A 20,000-nucleotide genomic window follows, 5' to 3' on the forward strand; every position below is an offset into this window, starting at 1 on the left:
CATGACAGTGAGTTCAGTCTCATTGTGAGGCACCTTGGGCAAATGTCTTCTGCTATGGCCTCAGATCAACCAAAGCCTTGTGAGTGCATTTGGTAGACAGAAACTGAAGGCATATCATGTGCGCGTGCATGTTCCAAATGAATGTTACTATCATGCAAGCAGTTCCCTTTGTTTCCAATCTTCTGTAAAAACATGTCTAGTTTTCTTGGTTAAGTTTAGGCATAAGATCTGAAGATGACTGGAAATAACACTGATTGAAACACTGTGTTAAAAACACACCAAAAAGGAAAAAAAGATACTCCAAAAGCCTTGTGACATCACACCTTAACTCCAATCATCATTTAATGCCTGTTTTCCATGCTGGCATGGGGGGGTTGGACTATTTGACAGGATCTAATGAGCTGCAGAACTGTGTCAAGCTCAAGTGTTATCTTTGGCATGGTTTCAATAGTTAGATACCTGACCTAACACATCTCAGGTTAAAATATATATATATATATATATATATATATATATATATATATATATATATATATATAGGCATAGGAGTGGCTGTGTGGTAAGTAGCTTGCTTACCAACCACATGGTTCCGGGTTCAGTCACACTGCATGGCATTTGGGCAAGTGTCTTCTACTATAGCCTTGGGCCGACCAAAGCCTTGTGAGTGGATTTGGTAGACGGAAATTGAAAGAAGCCCGTCGTATATATATATATATATATATATATATATATATATGTATGTATGTGTGTGTGCATATGTTTGTGTGTTTGTGTTTGTACCTCCAACATCGCTTGATAACCGATGCTGGTGTGTTTGCGTCCCTGTAATTTAGTGGTTTGGCAAAAGAGACTGATAGAATAAGTACGGTGCTCCAGCATGGCTACAGTCAAATGACTGAAACAAGTAAAAGAGTAAAAGAGAATATATAAAAACAGGAAGCATACCTTGTTCTGGATGTTGAGTTGTGCTCCAGCTGTGCACAGGGAATATGTAATTGGTAAGAATCCATGCCATGCAGCGTGGTGGAGGGCAGTTTCTTCATGCTGTGAGTTAGAAGACAGGGACAAAGGTGCACATAAGGAACAGTGAAGGGAAGAACATCAAAACATCACAGATAGATTCCTGCCACCATTTAATCTGGGTATGCATGCACCACGCACACAGAAATATATATATATATATATATATATATATATATATATATATATATACGCATATATGTGGAGAGAGGGAGAGAGATAATGATGCAGTTAAACAGAGAAATACACTTGGGTTTGATATATAGAATAAACATACATATATACATGTAAATATACAAGTGGTGGGGTGCTGAAAAGTTCCTTGCTTTGGGTAAAAGAAAATACAGGAGGATCAGTTAATTATGATTTTATTTAACATATTCCCCTCTCAGATTGCAGCGGCCCTTCAGTTTTTCTAAGCCCCCTCTAAAAGAACTCGGAAGGTTGGCCCTCCAACAAGGCCTTTCGTGCTATCCTTAAAGCGAGGAACTTTCCAGCATCCCCTTGTATATAGGGATATATACAGAGAGAGAGAGAGAGAGAGAGAGAAGCAAAAGCTGTAAATAACCAGAGGACGAACATTCATGTATAAGCATATAGATATGTATCTATTTTCAAAACAGATTTACATGGGGAAACAAAAGATACAGAAAACCAAGGGAAGAAGGTATGGTATTTCAGGTCCGACAGCTATTTCTGGAGGCACAGAATTATGTAATAGGTATAAAATTAATACAAACAGCTAAGTGCAATGTGATACCATAAAGGAAAAATTCAATTGTCACCAAGTGTGACTAAGGGTGCTGACACACCCACATTGCTGGAAATAAGAGTTAAAATATTCTTAATGCTGCAGAAAGAGCACAGATATTTGCCCGACAGGGGTACCAAATGCCCCATGCCAACTTGAAAATCCTCATGAGTGTGTATGTGTTTATGTCTCTTTGTCTTGATATTGTATGATAGTGGTAAATGAGTGTCTGTGTATCAAAGAAGCAGGGTTATTCATTTCCAGTGTTCTGTGAGAATGAGTCTGGTCATAGGGGGAAGTATTACCTTACTTGGAAACAGGTAAGGGTGGGTGACAGGAAGGACATCCAGCTTTAGAAAGTTCACCCCAGTAAACATTGTCTGATTCATGTGAGCATGGAAAAATGGATTTTAAATGCTCAAGATGTAGTCACAAGCAGGTACAAACATGGTTCATTTGGTGCCACCACTCATCCGTGATCCACAAAGGATCCAAGATGTAACATCCATGATGGAAGAAGAGAAGGCTGCACCAGCACCTGGATGGTAAGCATTATGGCCTAGCAGACTGGAGCGACATGAAATGAAGTACCTTGTTTATGGACACAAGGACCTTATGATCATAAGTGAAACACTCAGCCACAAGGTTACATGTATCCATAGCAGAGAGAGAGTAAATCAAGTCACAATCCACTCAATCTTTCAGAACTAGACACACCCATCAACCACTTGGCTGTGTGTGATGTCCCTTCTTCCAGGGACAAGAAAGTTTCTTTAAAATGCAAAATAAAAATAAAATCACATTGAAAGAAAATTCTTCAGTGTCACAACAGAAAATTTGGGGGGGGGGGACAAAAATTAAAAATTAAATACATTTTTGTGGAGTGACATAGATAATTTGGGGAAAACAAAATTTGGGTTGTAATTAAGAAATGAAAGTATACTTACATTGTCTCTTAAGTTGATGTCTGTACCAGAATTACATAAGTATTCTGTGATTTGGTTGTGACCATAGCGAGCAGATACATGTAGTGCTGATTCACCAGCCTAGGGTTAAATAAATATGAAGATGTTAAGGAACTTATATATTATATGCATGTATAGTAGCCTGTAATACACCATGGTTTTATTGAGGTTATGGAAACTGACCTTTTGTTAAATACTTAAGGATCAACAGAAATTGTCTCTAAGTGTGCATACACACTATATATATATATGTGGAGGCACAATGGCCCAGTGGTTAGGGCAGCGGGCTCGCGGTCATAGGATTACGGTTTTGAATCCCAGACCAGGCATTGTGAGTGTTTACTGAGCGAAAACACCTAAAGTTCCATGAGGCTCTGGCAGGGGATGGTGGCGAACCCTGCTGTACTCTTTCACCACAACTTTCTCTCACTCTTACTTCCTGTTTCTGTTGTGCCTGTAATTCAAAGGGTCAGCCTTGTCACACGTTGTGTCACACTGAATCTCCCCAAGAACTACATTAAGGGTACACATGTCTGTGGAGTGCTGAGCCACTTGCATGTTAATTTCACGAGCAGGCTGTTCTGTTGATTGGACCAACTGGAACCCTTGTCGTCAAAACCAATGGAGTGCCACAGTATATATATATATATATATATATATATATATATATATAAGGGTAATAAAACTAACAATAATAATATCTATATATTCACTTCTGAATATTTACCCCTTACTAGTATATTGACATTGAAGCTGTTCTGATTTTGGCGCAAAACAATTCAGAATGCCATTAGACTTCAATGTGATGTGGTGAAAATATTTTTCAATTGATAATACTTGCTGATGAGGGTAAGGCTTTTCACTAGAACAAGAAATCATGATCCAAGTATATCCAAATACCAAAATACATAGCGTTGGGCTATATAGGTATGTTAAAAATTCTTTAACTTGTTAGCCTAACTACTGTTGATTTTCTGTCATATTTCCTTATTGATTATATGCGTTTTGCTCCATTTATTATTATTCTTTATATCAACTCATGGAATTTCTACCCATTAACCAGGTATAATATCCCAGGTTTTCTGGGTTTTTTGCTACCCTGGTAACTATTAACATATTTGCATTATCAAAGTTTTTCAACCGAGATAATATTAATATATACATAAATTAAAATATATATATATATATAAATATATAGTTTTAGGGAAAAGAACCAAGGTTTATGAACTCATCGATGAAAATCCACTGTCACATATAGAAAAAATTTATAATTAAAAGTACAATAAATAAGTATAATATAATACAAAGTAAATATAATATAATACAAAGTAAATATAATATAATATATAATATAATACAAAGTAAATTTCCCTAATACTATATATTTATATATATTTTATACTGTGAAACTTAATTTAATTCTAATTTTTAATAAATTGATTTTAATTGAGTTTTTACCTCTAATTTTGGATTTTATCCCTAATATTATTATTATTATTATTATTATTTATATATATATATATATATATATATATATATATATATTCACTATATTCACTGTATACACTTCTGAAATAGCCAAATGAATACAAATAAATGCAACCATACTCTTTTACCTATTTTAGTCTGTTAGCTGTGGCCATGCTGGGGCACCACTGTAGCTTTTTTTTTTTCTAAAGTCTTTTTAAAGCCTACCTTGTTTTGTATGTTCAGGGGCACACCTTCTTCTTTAAGGTAATGAACCACATCTAAATGCCCATGACGAACAGCCCAAAATATTGCACTATCATTGTGCTGAAAATACAAGAAATAGAGATTTTAAGCCCGAAAGTGGATGTGGATGTGTGTGTGCGAGTGCACTTGTATACACATGTGGAAATTAATGGTAAAGAATTTGTTAAAAATATAAAAGAGTGATAAAAAAAGCTGTTAAAAGAAGAACCAATCACAGTCACAAGGGAACACATTCATTGTCACCTTGGTTACTTATGTGTATGGTGTGTGTGTGTGTGTGTGTGTGTGTGCATGCATATATGTTTGTAAAAGTGTGTGTGTGTATATTATATATATCATCATCATCATCATCATCATCGTTTAACGTCCGCTTTCCATGCTAGCATAGGTTGGATGATTTGACTGAGGACTCCAATCTGATCTGGCAGAGTTTCTACAGCTGGATGCCCTTCCTAACGCCAACCACTCTGGGAGTGTAGTGGGTGCTTTTACGTGCCACCGGCACGAAGGCCAGTCAGGCGGTACTAGCAACGGCCATGAAATATATATATATATATATTAAAGTATAGTGTTATAGATTTATTATAGGCAATCTTATTGGTCAGTTTCACACTTGATATTAGATAACAGGCCAGTTATCTAATACATGTGCTCTTCAGAGATGGTTAGGCATGGAAAAAATATTGATGATATATATGACATGATATCCAACATTTTTTACATCTGCTTTTTCCTTGCTAGCATAAGTTTAATGAGATTTGTGTGGTGAGAAAATCAATTGGGTGGCTTTTTATTTTTGTTTTTTATGTGGTTTAGGATATTGGTATGCATAGCAATGACCTTGTTACAGAAAATAAAAAAAACAAACAAAAACACACCCGTCTAGCTTACCTTGTCAAGAACATCGATATTGGCTCCTTTGGAATGGAGATATTTGATCACATCAACATGTCCTCCACTAGCAGCATTGTGAATGGCTGTCTCACCATGCTAAAACGAAAACCACAAAATATAACTGAAGACAAGAACAATGAACATTTGAATAAAACAGCCCAAAACCCAAAATATGATATGCCCTGTGAGTGAAAGTAACCTAATCATGGTAGATTCTGAACTGGAAAAATACCACAATTACACAAAATGCCATACTGTCACACTATTCAGCATTTCATAATTTCATACCAGCAAGTACCCCCAACACTGTTATGTTTTATACATACTCACTACCATAAAATAAAGCTTCCACCCATGCTGCTGCTGCACCACAGGGCAATCACACTGATGCACAACACAGCACCCACACTACTTCAGCACACTGTACCCCCACCACAACATTGCCACAGTGCACAGCATTTAACATGCCCACACTATAGAGTACCCCATGACACAACACAGCACCCTACTCGTTCACACTACACTACATTCCACAGATCTATACTAATATTACAGTATAATAATTAAGAAGGTAGTACTCAATACATAGTGTACAGTTTGTTCATATAGATGCAGGCATGACTGAATGAATGAGTGATTGGGTAAGGCAATATAAAACGAAGCAACAAGCTGCATCCATCATCATCATTTATTGTCTATCTTCCATACTGGCATGGGTTGGATGGGTTGGACAGGAACTGACCAGCTGGAATGTTTTTGTCTCTTTTGGCATGGTTTCTATAGCTGGATGCCCTTCCTAAAGAAGGGCCACAGTACAGAGAATGTTGAGTGCCTTTTATATGGCGCTAGCAGGGTGCTCTTACGTGGTGCCGGCACAAGTGCTTTTCATCTGGTGCCGGCACAAGTGCTTTTCATCTGGTGCCGGCACAAGTGCTTTTCATCTGGTGCCGGCGCAAGTGCTTTTCATCTGGTGCCGGCGCAAGTGCTTTTCATCTGGTGCCGGCGCAAGTGCTTTTCATCTGGTGCCGGCGCAAGTGCTTTTCATCTGGTGCCGGCGCAAGTGCTTTTCATCTGGTGCCGGCGCAAGTGCTTTTCATCTGGTGCCGGCGCAAGTGCTTTTCATCTGGTGCCGGCGCAAGTGCTTTTCATCTGGTGCCGGCGCAAGTGCTTTTCATCTGGTGCCGGCGCAAGTGCTTTTCATCTGGTGCCGGCGCAAGTGCTTTTCATCTGGTGCCGGCGCAAGTGCTTTTCATCTGGTGCCGGCGCAAGTGCTTTTCATCTGGTGCCGGCGCAAGTGCTTTTCATCTGGTGCCGGCGCAAGTTCTTTTCATCTGGTGCCGGCGCAAGTGCTTTTCATCTGGTGCCGGCGCAAGTTCTTTTCATCTGGTGCCGGCGCAAGTGCTTTTCATCTGGTGCCGGCGCAAGTGCTTTTCATCTGGTGCCGGCGCAAGTGCTTTTCATCTGGTGCCGGCGCAAGTGCTTTTCATCTGGTGCCGGCGCAAGTGCTTTTCATCTGGTGCCAGCACAACAGTCTAACGTAGCAGTATATCTGAGATCGATAAAATAGTACCAGACAGAAAATAAGAGCTGGCACTGATACAATCAACAGAATTCTTTGCAGGTGATTATCTCCAGTCTGACTTCTAATCCAAGGGCTGAAACCAGCATAAAGGAATAGAAATAAGATATTGAAAAAAAACAAAAAAAAACCCCAGAAAGAATGGAAGGGAAGTAGTAGTAGTAGTAGTGGTGGTGGTGGTGGTGGTGGTGATGATAGTAGCAGAATTAGTAACTGTGTTAGTTGTAGTAGTAGTGATGGTGGTAGTAGTAGTAGTAATGATGGTGGTAGACAGTTGTGGTAGTGTGGGTAGTGATGGTGATAATAATGGAGATGGTGGTGATTATAGTAGTAGTAGTAGTAGTAGTAACAGTGGTGTTGGTAGTAGTAGTAGCAGCAGCAGTAGCCGATTAAAAAAAACAAAAAAACAAAAAAAATAAGGGATCATTAAACAAACAGCCGGTTCTTACCCTGTTTGCTGTGTTGACATTTACATTGTTTGCCATACTAAGTAATTCCTTTAAACCAGCCAAGTTACCTTCCTCGGCACTCTGGAATAACGCTGCCATGACCACATTCTCGGCTTTGTCCTAGAATAAACAACAATAAATAACAACAACACATAAACAAAAAGCAGAAACAAGACAAATATAATGTTACAAAAAAAAATACCAGTTAAGGTTTTTTTTATACAAACAATCTACATCAGTGGAATGAATATATATATACATATATATATATACACACACATATATATATATATATAAATACAACTCGTTCAGAAATATTTGCTGTTTACATATAACTGTGTGGTTAAGAAGCTTGCTTTTCAATCACATAGTATGCCACTTTGAGCAAGTGCTTTCTGCTAAAACTCAGCTCTGGGTTGACAAAAGCCTTGTGATTAGATTTCAAAGGAGAAAAGGGGCTGCAGATATACTTCATGAAACAACCTGTAATCTTCATGCTTGCAACATCTGTGGGCATCTTTGCAAGTTGATGGTGGGACTCAAATGTCACATTCCACACAAGCATTATGACTGACAAAGAAAGTGCAAGTTGTCAGATCCTCGTACATCAAAATCGATGGGACAGTCAATCATATATATCTATACATGTATGTATGGGAGAATTTACGAAAAAAACAACAGACGAAGACAGGTGGTGTAAACAAAAAATGGGTGTATTAGTTTAACGCTAGGGAATAGAGAAGGTCTTTGATGTTTTGAGCCTACGCTCTTCAACTGAAAGGAACACAGAAAGAAACAAGGTGAGAAACAAGGAGAAAAAACATATAAATGTAGTGGTCAGCAATCTATTATGGCGAATGCCGGACAGAAGGATCACACAGGAGAGCTAAGAAAAAAGGGAGATGTGCATGTAGGTATATAAGTGTATATGTGTATGTATGGATGAGTGCGTGTCAGGGTCTCCTTATCTTGACAGCATCAAACTGTTGTAAATGAGTGTCACCATTATACAAGTGGTATCGTGGAAGCATGTCTGGGCATGGGGAAATATTATCTTGCTTGGAAACAGATGAAGGTTGGCATCAGGAAGGACATCTGTCTATAGAAAATCTGTTCCAACACATTCTGGTTGAGCCACCACCACCACCACCCTCACAGCCTCAATTTGCTACCCCCCCCCCCCCCCCACCACAATCTAGCAATCAACCCATCCCCCCCACAAACCACCCCTCTTTCTCTGTAGTTTCCCTTACAGATTTGAAAAGAGAGGTGTGTGTATGAGGGGAGGATACTACCTAGACACTAGAATATTTCAATGTCAGTATGCTTGTAGAGTAGGTCAAAGGTGACCTAGTTTCTCTCTCTCTCCCTATCACTCACCCCTTACCTGTTAGTCCACCCCAGATAAAAGAAGCAGTTTAGTTAATTTCCTCTTACTCCTTCAACACTAATCTCCTCCACCCATCACCCACTTAAAGATTAGCTGTGTGTGTGTGTGTGTGTGTGTGTGTGTGTGTGTGTGTGTGTGTGTGTGTGTGTGTGTGTGTGTGTGTGTGTGTGTGTGTGTGTGTGTGTGTGTGTGTGTGTGTGTGTGTGTGTGTGTGTTATTAACTTTCAGCTTTCTTTATCAAAAAACAAACAAAAATGTATTGATTGGAATAATTACATGCTGAGTGATGGGAGTGGGTGGGATGGAGTGTTAGTAATGGTGAAAGAAAAGGAGAGGGTTCAGATGTAATGATGGTGGTGGAATGGGTCAAAAAACACTTGTTATCTTTAAATGTAGGAGATACTAAAGAACTGATAACAGTGATTCAAAGATAACAGTCATGATTCACACACACACACAGAGTGCGAGGGTGGTGGCAAAGGTAACTAAGGTTACAGTGTGGGAATTGTACTTGCTGATAAATAAGGGTGGAAAATTTGTCTGGTCCAAACTAATTAATCCAACTCACTCCTAAGATTTTGTATTTGGTTTGCAAGATTTTTCTACATAAACCAGTGTGTTGTGACAGATTTTGTTACATTTTTAGGAGGGTCATAATGTCAATAGCAAAAACATGCACTGGTTCTATTTCACTTCTTTTATTATTATCATTATTAAGGTAGCAAGCTAACAGAATTGTTAGCATCCTGGGCAAATTTTGTCTGTCTTTAAGTTCTGAGTTCAAATCCCATGAAAGTTGACTTTGCTTTCATCCTTTCAGGGTCAATAAATTAAGTACCAGTGAAACACTGGGATCAGTGTAATCAACTAGTATTGAGCAGAATATTTACTGTAGCCCATCTTTTACATCAAGACAAAACATGGACATGATAACACTTCTAATCAGTTAAGATCAGAAGCCATGAGAGCCACTGCCTGGTACTGCATCAGGGCATTTATAATAATTATTATTATTATCATTATCATTATTATTACTATAATTATTATAACATTGTTATGTGATGGCAGGAACTGCAGAGCTCTGAACTAAATTAGTTACCTTGCAGTATATAATTTCATCTCTGCTTCTTGGATTTCACCTTAAATTTGACTTGAGTTAATTGTCCAGTGAGAGAGAGAGAGAGAGAGAGAGAGAGAGAGAAAGACAGAGAGAGAGAGAACGAGAGACAAGCAGAAAGGATGGAAGAGAGTAATTGGACAATGTCACCAACCTACCTACCTACTGAAAGTGCGTAGGTTCATATCCCAATGAAAGTAAAATATATATAAAAAAGAAAATCATTAATGTCTGGAAAAGAATCAATTGTTACTGTTAAGTGAGTGGGCAGAAGTGAGATGTTTAGATTCATTTTTATTTTCCAAAACTACGATAATAATAGTGTTTTGAATTGAATAAAACTAGTTGATTTTTGTGTTCTGTGTTTTTTTCTTTTTTCTTTTTTGTTCATTCTAGAATTGAGTTGTTTTATCAATGAAAAACAGTCTGTTACTGGCATCCATATATTTCTTTCAAATGAACTGATGAGATGGGGGGAATAACAGCTAGGTGCAATATGGCACCAATAGTAAGGGAATAGTTACATAAAGATAACGGTAATGGTTCATAAGGAATCACCTGTAATGCGAGGAAGGAAGAATTAATACAGTAAGATGGACACTCAAGTGGAGACCCCTTAGCTGTTGTTACCCTAACCACCAAAGGTCAAGTCTGATCCAGTAGACCAATGGTTCTGGCAATGCTGACCTTCCTATCCTTTTTAGGGTATGATCATATTTGAGTGAGGGCATGTGGCCTACTGGTTAGGGTGTTGTACTCTTGATTGCAAGATCATAGTTTCAGTTCCTAGACTAAGCAGTACATCGTGTTCCTGAGCACTTCATTTCATATTGCTCTGCGATCCCTTTGACTACTGACACACCATGAACATCATCATCATCATCGTTTAACGTCTGCTTTCCATGCTAGCATGGGTTGGACGATTTGACTGAGGATTGGTGAAACCAGGTGGCTACACCAGGCTCCAATCTGATTTGGCAGAGTTTCTACAGCTGGATGCCCTTCCTAACGCCAACCACTCCGAGAGTGTAGTGGGTGCTTTTACGTGTCACCCGCATGAAGGCCAGTCAGGAGGTACTGGCAACGACCATGCTCAAAATGCTGTATTTTACATGCCACCTGCACACACAACACAAACATTTAATCACTATAAACAAGTCGTCTGTGCAGGTTGTTCAGCAAGAAATTGCTGAACTTGGACTTGAGAGACTTCCAATTGTTTTAAAGAAGATGATTATGACATTTTAACAACTGGTTTTACAACTGGATGCCCTTCCTACTACGAACCATTCATTTATTACAACATCATCATCATCGTCATCATTCTTTTAATGTCCACTTTTCTGTGTTTGTATGGGTCAGGCAGAATTTTTTGAGGCAGATTTTCAATGGGTGGGTGCCCTTCCTGTTGCCAACCCTAGTTTGTTTCCATTGAAATTAAATATTTCCCTACAATTAGACATGTTTTCATGAAAGATTGGAATTAATTGGCACTATTTGTATGGTAGTAAAATGCTCATTTACAACTTACATGTGATGTCAAGACGAGGAGGTACAAACATACAAACACACACACACAAGTATGTGTATGTGTGCGTATGTGATGAACTTCTTTCAGTCTCTGTTTATCAAATCCACTCACAAGGTTTTGATTGACCTGGGGCTGTAGTAGAAAATGCCACGGAGTAAGACTGAACCTAAAACCACATGGTTAGGAAGCAAACTTTTTAACTACACAGCCATGCCTGTGCTTCACGCAGGTGTGAAATCATTTTTGATCTTATTTTTCAGGTCAACAAATTCGGAAATAAATTTACGTGACTTGCACAATGAGGTGTACTATAACTTAAACTGATCCCAACTTATTTGACAAACTCCAGAAGGATGAAAAGCATAAAATCAACCTTAATGGTATTTGAATCCCAAGGATAAAACAGACGTTAAACAACATAGCAATGGCAGCTATAGAGAAGAAACTACACCCATGAAACCACAGTACAGCTGTTGTATATGATATTGATTGATATGGTGTATATTTAATATATAATTCACAAAGCTATACCTAATTTGCATATTGATGTTGATACTATTTTTTACTTACAACTGCTAACTATTTTTTAGTGGTTGTTGAACTAACACTAACATAGCGAATCAAATCAGTTCTTGTGTCAAGCAGGATGTATTTTCTCCATAGCTTACAAGCTGTTTCTTCTCAGATTCACAATGAATTATTAAACTCTGATAATAACTTTAGAGAATTCAAAATGTTACAATAGCAATAAGATTATAATTTGACAGATTAATTAATAACCATCACAGTTACCAGCGCCACCTTTGTCTTTATGCCCTCTTTTACCATGTTGGCATGGACTGAATAAAAACTACATGAGGCAATTTTCCTATGGTTAGTTGCCCTTTCCTGTCACCAAATCCATGAAATTTAGAGTTATTCTACTGGTTTTCATACATTGAGATCAATGAAACCATAGAGTGATAAGGTATATCGTTTACAAGAAATTTAAACATGCATTACCGTTCTTTTTTCTTTTGCTCAAATGGTTACAAGCAGATGATAAACACATGTTCACATGTGATCTAATTTCACAGTGGACTAAATACTTATAGATATTAGTCAAATGTCATCATCATCATCATTTTAAAATCGAGTTTGCCAAGCTTGAGAAAGAGAGAAGATGGTGACAATGTGTCAAGATGTAAACTAAAGGTACAAGGAAGTGAATGTATGTGGATTGGACAGGGTGAGTGAGCAGCGAGTTCATGAGAGTGCAAAGGAAGACAGAAGAGGAAAAGGAGAAGGCAGTAAATATATACGTAATCCAAATATGAAGACTGTTTTCTTATTTGCATTATATTTCACTCTTTGCTAAATCCGCACATTGGTTTTTACAGATGTGACGCCTAGATTTTTTACACCTGAAGAATCTTGATCGTCCATATGTCAACAATTCAAAAGTATAGATAGACTAAAGCTTAAGCTGAGTGCTGTATTTGAAACACCCCATCTTTCTACCCTTGCAGGACCTATATATATATATATGCACGTCTCTGTGTGTGTGTGTGTGTGCCCATATCAGGTCATCCCATAAGTTCTGTCCGATTTTACCTTTTTTCAAAATTGAATGAAATTTAATAGTATTTTAGAATGTCTAATGAAATTAAAAATTATTTTTATGCATTTGCGTACATTTAAACTAATTAAATATTTTATAGAATAATAGAATTAAAATTTCTTTCATTAAAACCCTTTCTAACATGAATATATCCAAAGAGCATTCGAGGCACATAATACTTTATGAGTACAAAAAAGGAAACTCTGCAGCCGAAGCGACTCGAAACATACACTCAGTTTATGGGAAAGAATGCTTGAATGAAAGAACTTGCAGAAGATGGTTTGCAAAATTCAGAAGTGGCCTTTCAATCACCGACGGAATTCCGCCGCTTCTTTCTCTTTGCTCCTAATTGTTCCCGATCGCTCCTGGCAGTTACAATGCCTTGTGGTTTAGTACAAAGTCAGACCTGAGTAAACATATCTATGTTCAAAGACATTCCATTTGTGACCATCTCATTTTCTTTTTCTTTCTAGGCATGGCATATGTCAAAGACTTCATCATCCATTGATTCTCTTTCTATTTTTAATAATGTATGATGTCATTATAAATAGGATTTGTTTGCTATTTCTAGCACAGCCGAGTGACATTCAATGCCTTAGTTAATTCTTACTGCATGAAGAGTCAATGGCTTCGTTAATTCTAATAATAACAAACCTTGTCAAAGAGAAAAAGACACACACACACACACATGCAATCATATGTTTTAAGTTTTATTACTTCCTTTTATTAACTCAATTAGGTTACTGTTTTTTTTTTGGTGACATATTTACAAAAGAATATTTGAACAAAAAAAAAATTAATGACAATAAACTAAAAAAAGAAACTAATAAGTATGTGTGCATGTTGGCTGGGTGGGGAGGTGTTGGCATAAACTTTGCACTATAATTACAGCTAGGGATACAGAGAAGAAACTGTTGTTACATAACCTCATATCATATCATGTGTGTGTGAGTGTTTGTGAGTAGAAGTGTGTGTATGTATGTATGTATGTATGTGTGTGTGGAGGTGCAATGGCCCAGTGGTTAGGGCAGTGGACTCGCAGTCATAGGATGGCGGTTTTGTTTCCCAGACCGGGCATTGTGAGTGTTTATTGAGCAAAAACACCTAAACCTCAACGAGGCTCCAGCAGAGGGGTTGGTGGCGAACCCTGCTGTACTCTTTCACCACAACTTTCTCTCACTCTTACTTTCTGTTTCTGTTGTGCCTGTAATTCAAAGGGTCAGCCTTGCCACACTGTATATCTCCGAGAACTACGTTAAGGGTACACGTGTATGTATGTTGTATGTATATATGTGCGGGAGTGCGTGGTTGTGTTTGCTTGTCTTGACATCACATGGTAGTTGTAAATGATTATCACTTTCATACGAGTAGTGTCATTCATTACCAATATTCTGTGAAAACATGTCTGGCGATGGGGAAATATTACTTTGTTTGGAAACAGATGAGGTTTGGCAACAGGAAGGACATCTGACCATAGAAAATCTACCTCAATAAACTTCTGACCTACACAAGCATTGGAAAGTAGATGTTGCAATGATGATGATAATGTATGTGTATACACACACACACAGCATATATCTACTTATATATACACATACATACATACATACATATATATATATATATATATATATGTACCATTTCATCTTTCATGTAATTGATTTTGTGCTTTGTTTAGCCTAGGCTGATTCATCACATCACATGATGACGAGAACTGTGTCACACTGTTTTTGATATTCAAGCATAACTTGATAAACAAACAAATAAAATAAACCAAAACAAAAAATACAGCCATTAGTATTTTTGTTTTTAGTAATCAATGACAAAACATTAAACTCGTTAGTTTCAATAGTTTCTGAGATGCCAGATCAGAGACCTCTACACAGTGTTCTTTGCTTCTTAGAGAAGGCTGGTTATACTTTTCTACTCTCGGCACAAGGCCGGAAATTTTAGGGGAGGGGGCCAGTCGATTAGATTGACTCCAGTACGCAACTGGTACTTATTTAATCGACCCCGAAAGGATGAAAGGCAAAGTCGACCTCGGCGGAATTTGAACTCAGAACGTAACGGCAGACGAAATACCGCTAAACATTTGACCCGGCATGCTAACGTTTCTGCCAGCTCGCTGCCTATATGGCTGGTTATACTGTCATTCTTCATTCAAGATTTTCTGATTCACAAGACAAGGGTATACACACACACACACACACACACACACACGACAGGCTTCTTTCAGTTTCCATCTACCTGATCCATATACAAAACTTTCTTCAGTCTGGCTTTAAGGGGAAAACACTTGATCAAGGTGCTGTGTGGTGGGACTGAACCTAAAATGATATGCTCAGGAATCTTTTATCTTTTACTTGTTTCAGTCATTGGACTGCAGTCATGCTGGAGCATTGCCTTGAATAATTTTTTAGTTGAATGAACTGGCCTTAGTACTTTTTTCCATTTTTAAGCCTGATACTTATTCTATTGATCTGTTCTGCTGAACTGCTAAGTTACTGGGATGTAAACACAGGCTACAGTTGGCCTGAGGCTATGGTAGAAGACACTTGCCCATGGTGTGATGCAGTGGGACTGAACCTGGAACCGTGTGGTTGGGAAGCAAACTTCTTAAGCATACAGTCACACTTGCAACCAGAGAAGCATCAACAAGACCTACAACCACAAGCTTCTTAACTACACAGCTATATCTGCATCTTGGGAGGCATCAAAAACAGCCACAACCGAAACAACAACAACAACAATAGCGATTGCAAGAATGTGCATGAAGGTCAATGTTCCATACTTGACCCTGCTTCAGCAAAATGGGGATAGTGTTGACATTCTTTTTCGATATTGGTTTCAAATTTAGGCACAAGACTTGCAATTTCAGAGGAAGGGATAAATTGATTATATTGACCCTGGTGCTCAACCTTGGTACTTATTTATTTTATCGACCCCAAAAGGATGAAAGGCAAAGTCAACCTCAGTGGAATTTGAACTCAGTATATAAAGACAGATGAAATTCCACTAAGCAATTTGCCTAACATGCTAACGGTTCTGCCAGCTCATTACCTTATTCCTTACTGATATCATAACCGATCACTCCCTACTGTTGAAGATTGCTGGAATTTTTTAAAATCCCTTATTTTACAAAGGGGTGCTGAAAAGTTCTTGGCTTTAAGGGTATCATGAAAGACCTGGTTGGAGACCCAACCTTCTGAGTTCTTTTACAGGGCTTAGAAAAACTGAATGACCACTGCAATAAGTGTGCGATTCTGAGAGGGGAATATGTTGAATAAAATCGTAATTAACTGATCCTCCTGTATTTTCTTTTACCCAAAAGTAGGAACATTTTAGCACTCCCTTGTAAAATGGGCAAAGACTGATAACAAGAAGAGCATCCGGCCATAAAAATCCTGTCTCTAATAATTATTCATTTATTCCATATTAGCATTGAGAAGCAGTTGTTAAATGAACAAACATATGTGGGACAATTAGCTATGTACAGATATGAATATTTGCATATGACCTGTGAGAGCAGTGCACTTAAATGGATGTATTTTTCATGTCCTTCCTCTAAATAACCACTCAGGTGTGAAGCAGGTGTAGCACCTGTGTTTCCCTCCAAAACTCTCCGTGTATGTCATATACTGACACAACATTTGAAGATAGGGCTACCCTACTTTACAACTCTCTGCACATGGGTATGTGTGTGAGTGTATTTATAAATATATGTGTGTGTGTGTGTGTGAGTATATATATATATATATATATATATATATATATATATATATATATTATTTTGTTTAAAAGAGTTCCAACACTGTCTGTTTTTTATGTTTTATTTATATTCCTGCAGAACCAATGTGGGGTATAGAATATGGAATATACAATATATAATATAATATACAATATATAATATAAAATAAAATAAAATAAAAATGGATGGCACCATGAAATAAAGTATTGAATGTAGATGAAATATTGAGTGTTCAATATAAAGGATCAAATATATAAATATAAGTATATAAAGGCGACTCGAGTTTCAGGGCTATTTCCCTTCGTCATGGCCGGTATGACAGACTTTATATATATATATACACATACACACACAAAGATATTATTATCAATAAATAATAATAATATAAGTGGTTAGCAAGCATAAAAACTAAAAAGGTAAATTTATAAATTTATAATTATAATTACGGGTACCAGATATTTTTAGCAAAGCTGTATAACTTATATGTATACCATTCTGCTTAAATAATGGAACTGCAGATACAACATCTTTACGTATTTCACGTCTGTTTTCATACCTCCACTTCACTCTGTATTTCATATCTTCTCTAGAACAACTATTGCTTAACCATTTTCTTGCACAGTCTCTGATGAAGGGATATATAAAATATCCTGGAAACAGCTGTAAGACCTTCTCTTTATAAATGTTCTGAAATCTTTCACAGCTCTGGAGTTTTTATCTCATTCTGTTAATTTTTTATATATATACGCATGCTAATATATGACCTACGTTGGACTCCTCATTCGCATAATCACCGAACCTGGAGCTTAACTATGGTCTATCCATAGCACTTACTCAGTATTACCTGACACCTTTGGGTCTTCTCAACACCATTACCTCTCATAATATATATATATATATATATATATATATATATATATATTGTATAGTGGAAGTTGTTTTCAGTAAAATAGTTGTTGACTATTTCCGGTTTAGTTTCGGACTCAGAAATCTTATGAAATATTCTTCTTTTGCCTTCTGGAGAAGGTCGTTTTTTTCATTTATTTTATGAAGAGGGAAAATTGTAAATTTTCCTAGTGCACAGCTGTCCAAATGATTGCTACATGGTATGCATCTAAGTGCGGGATGCTTTATTTGATGTCTGTGCACATTTACCTGGTTGGTTAGTTTCATTAAGCCACACACATTTTGTGAAATCTCTTCCCAAAGGTAAGTGCCTTTCGACTTTCTAAAAAGGTCCTTTTCTCAAGCTTAACACTTTGAGAAAAAATCTCTCCAAATATATATATATATATATACATAACACACACACATATATATATACAGGGTGATTCAAAAGCCGCCATGCATAAGAACAATTTATTTTTTTTATAAGAAACAGTTTTTTTATTTAACTGTTTCTTATAAAAAAATAAATTTTTCCTATGTATGGTGACTTTTGAATCACCCTGTATGTGTGTGTGTGTGTGTGTGTGTGTGTGTGTGTGTGAGTATGCATATATATGCATGATACATAGATACATATATAGAACAAAGCATGAAAGTGTTACCAAGAATGGCTATGAAATGTGGAGAATGCAGAAGAGAAAGATCTTCATAATCTGGACACAATAGAGGGACCAGTTATCTATTTGACAGCAATATAGGAGATTCAGAAACTAAAGATATGAAGGAAAGGCATATTCCTGGCTGACCAAGAATGATGGCTGAGATACTAAAAATATCTGACAGAGTAGGACATAGCTTAGTCACTTACATAGTTAACCAGATTGTACAGAAAGGTGTCATACTCAATGACTAGCATAGCAAGGTTATAGTCAACTACTACAAGGATAAAAGAGATGCCTTAGATATAAGTAATTACAATGATATCAAATTACCAGACCAAATCATGAAAGTTACAGTAAGAGTTATAGTCCAATTAATTAGGAAGAGTTGCAGTTTTTTTATTTATTTTTCTTCATGTTTGGGAAAAGTACTGCTACAAGTGCAGGAGAAGTATTTAGCTAAAAGTAAGCCATTGTAGTTGGCGATTTGTTGACCTGGAGAAAAACCTTTGATAGGCGCCCTTGCTCTGTGATCAGCTGGTCTCTGAGGAAGCTGGTAGTAGGTGAATTGCTTGTGAGAGCTATGCAGGCGGGCTATGTCAGGGGTATTGTCAGTAAGTTGAGAGTTAGTTAGAAGCATGACAATGGATTTAGTGTACAGATAGGAGCTCACCACTGCTTGATTCTAAGTCCCCACTTATTTGTCATAGTCCTCCAGGCCATTATAGAAGAATTTGTGACTAGATGCGCTTGGAAATTACTATATGCTGATGACCCTGTTCTTGAAGCAGAATTTGTAGTTGAATTATGAGAGAGAAATTCCAGGCTTAGAAGAAAAACCAGGAATACAATAACCTTAAAGTTATCTTAACAAAGACCAAAGTTCTAGTAAGCAAGAGAACAGACAGGACTAAACTCTCTTCTGGTAAAAAAAAGTTCTGCTCAATATGTAAGTGTACCTAGTGCAAGTTATCGACAGTGGAATCGTAGGAAGGTTAACAGAGAAAGATTTTGTATGTAACAGACGCACTGGAACAATAAATACTAAGAATGCCTAGGAAACAAGTCTTCTTGAATGCCCAGGTGGTTCTTAGAGGTAATAGATAGTTTCTGTTGCATAGGTGATCTAATTAACAGTGGAAGAAGCTGTTCTGAAAGTACAGTCGCTAGAATAAGAATAAGATGGAGACAAACCAGAGAGCTATTCCCTCTGTTGGTGGTAAAAGATCTCTCTTTTGGAGTGAAAGGCATATTGTATGAGGTTTGTGTGTGAACAGTAATGCTACAAAGTAGTGAGATGTTAGTCTTGCAAAGCCTAAAATGAATGAAGCTAGTATGCTCTACTGGATGTGTAATGTCAGTATGCATGTGTTGAGAGAATAATTGGGTATAAAAGGAATTGGATAAAACTTGTAAGAGAGATGGATCCAAGAAAAGCTTCACAGAGGAGATGACAAAGGACAAAGGACCATTGGTGATTTGCTGTAGATCTGTTCATCATGGTGAAAGTGAAGTCTTACAAAGCATATATATTTATGTTTATGCACCCACTGGGTCCTTTCCCCCCTCCCCCGCATCCAATCTGTCTCTATCAAATCCTCCACTTTTTCATCCACTAACACCCATCCCAACATCACTCTTCACACTACAGGTCAAATCAGCAGCTGTAATCAAC

The 20,000-nt window shown here is 37.4% G+C and overlaps 1 protein-coding gene across 2 annotated transcripts in view; it reads right to left on the bottom strand.

The window, feature by feature from the left end:
• LOC106873719 (death-associated protein kinase 1) overlaps positions 1-20,000 on the bottom strand; it is a 218,266-nt gene that overhangs the window by 23,234 nt on the left and 175,032 nt on the right. The window contains exons 10-14 of one of the 2 annotated variants that reach the window (XM_089361056.1): positions 7,393-7,512; positions 5,362-5,460; positions 4,432-4,530; positions 2,719-2,817; positions 946-1,044 (exon numbers count right to left, since the gene is read on the bottom strand). In XM_089361056.1, the coding sequence (XP_089217182.1) occupies positions 946-1,044; positions 2,719-2,817; positions 4,432-4,530; positions 5,362-5,460; positions 7,393-7,512 (516 nt within the window). The remainder of the gene's footprint in view (positions 1-945; positions 1,045-2,718; positions 2,818-4,431; positions 4,531-5,361; positions 5,461-7,392; positions 7,513-20,000) is intronic. The other variant, XM_052972187.2, reaches the window with a different exon arrangement.

The sequence above is a fragment of the Octopus bimaculoides genome, chromosome 12 (genome assembly GCF_046866305.1).
Source record: "Octopus bimaculoides isolate indiv1 chromosome 12, ASM4686630v1, whole genome shotgun sequence".
Classification (NCBI taxonomy): domain Eukaryota; kingdom Metazoa; phylum Mollusca; class Cephalopoda; order Octopoda; family Octopodidae; genus Octopus; species Octopus bimaculoides.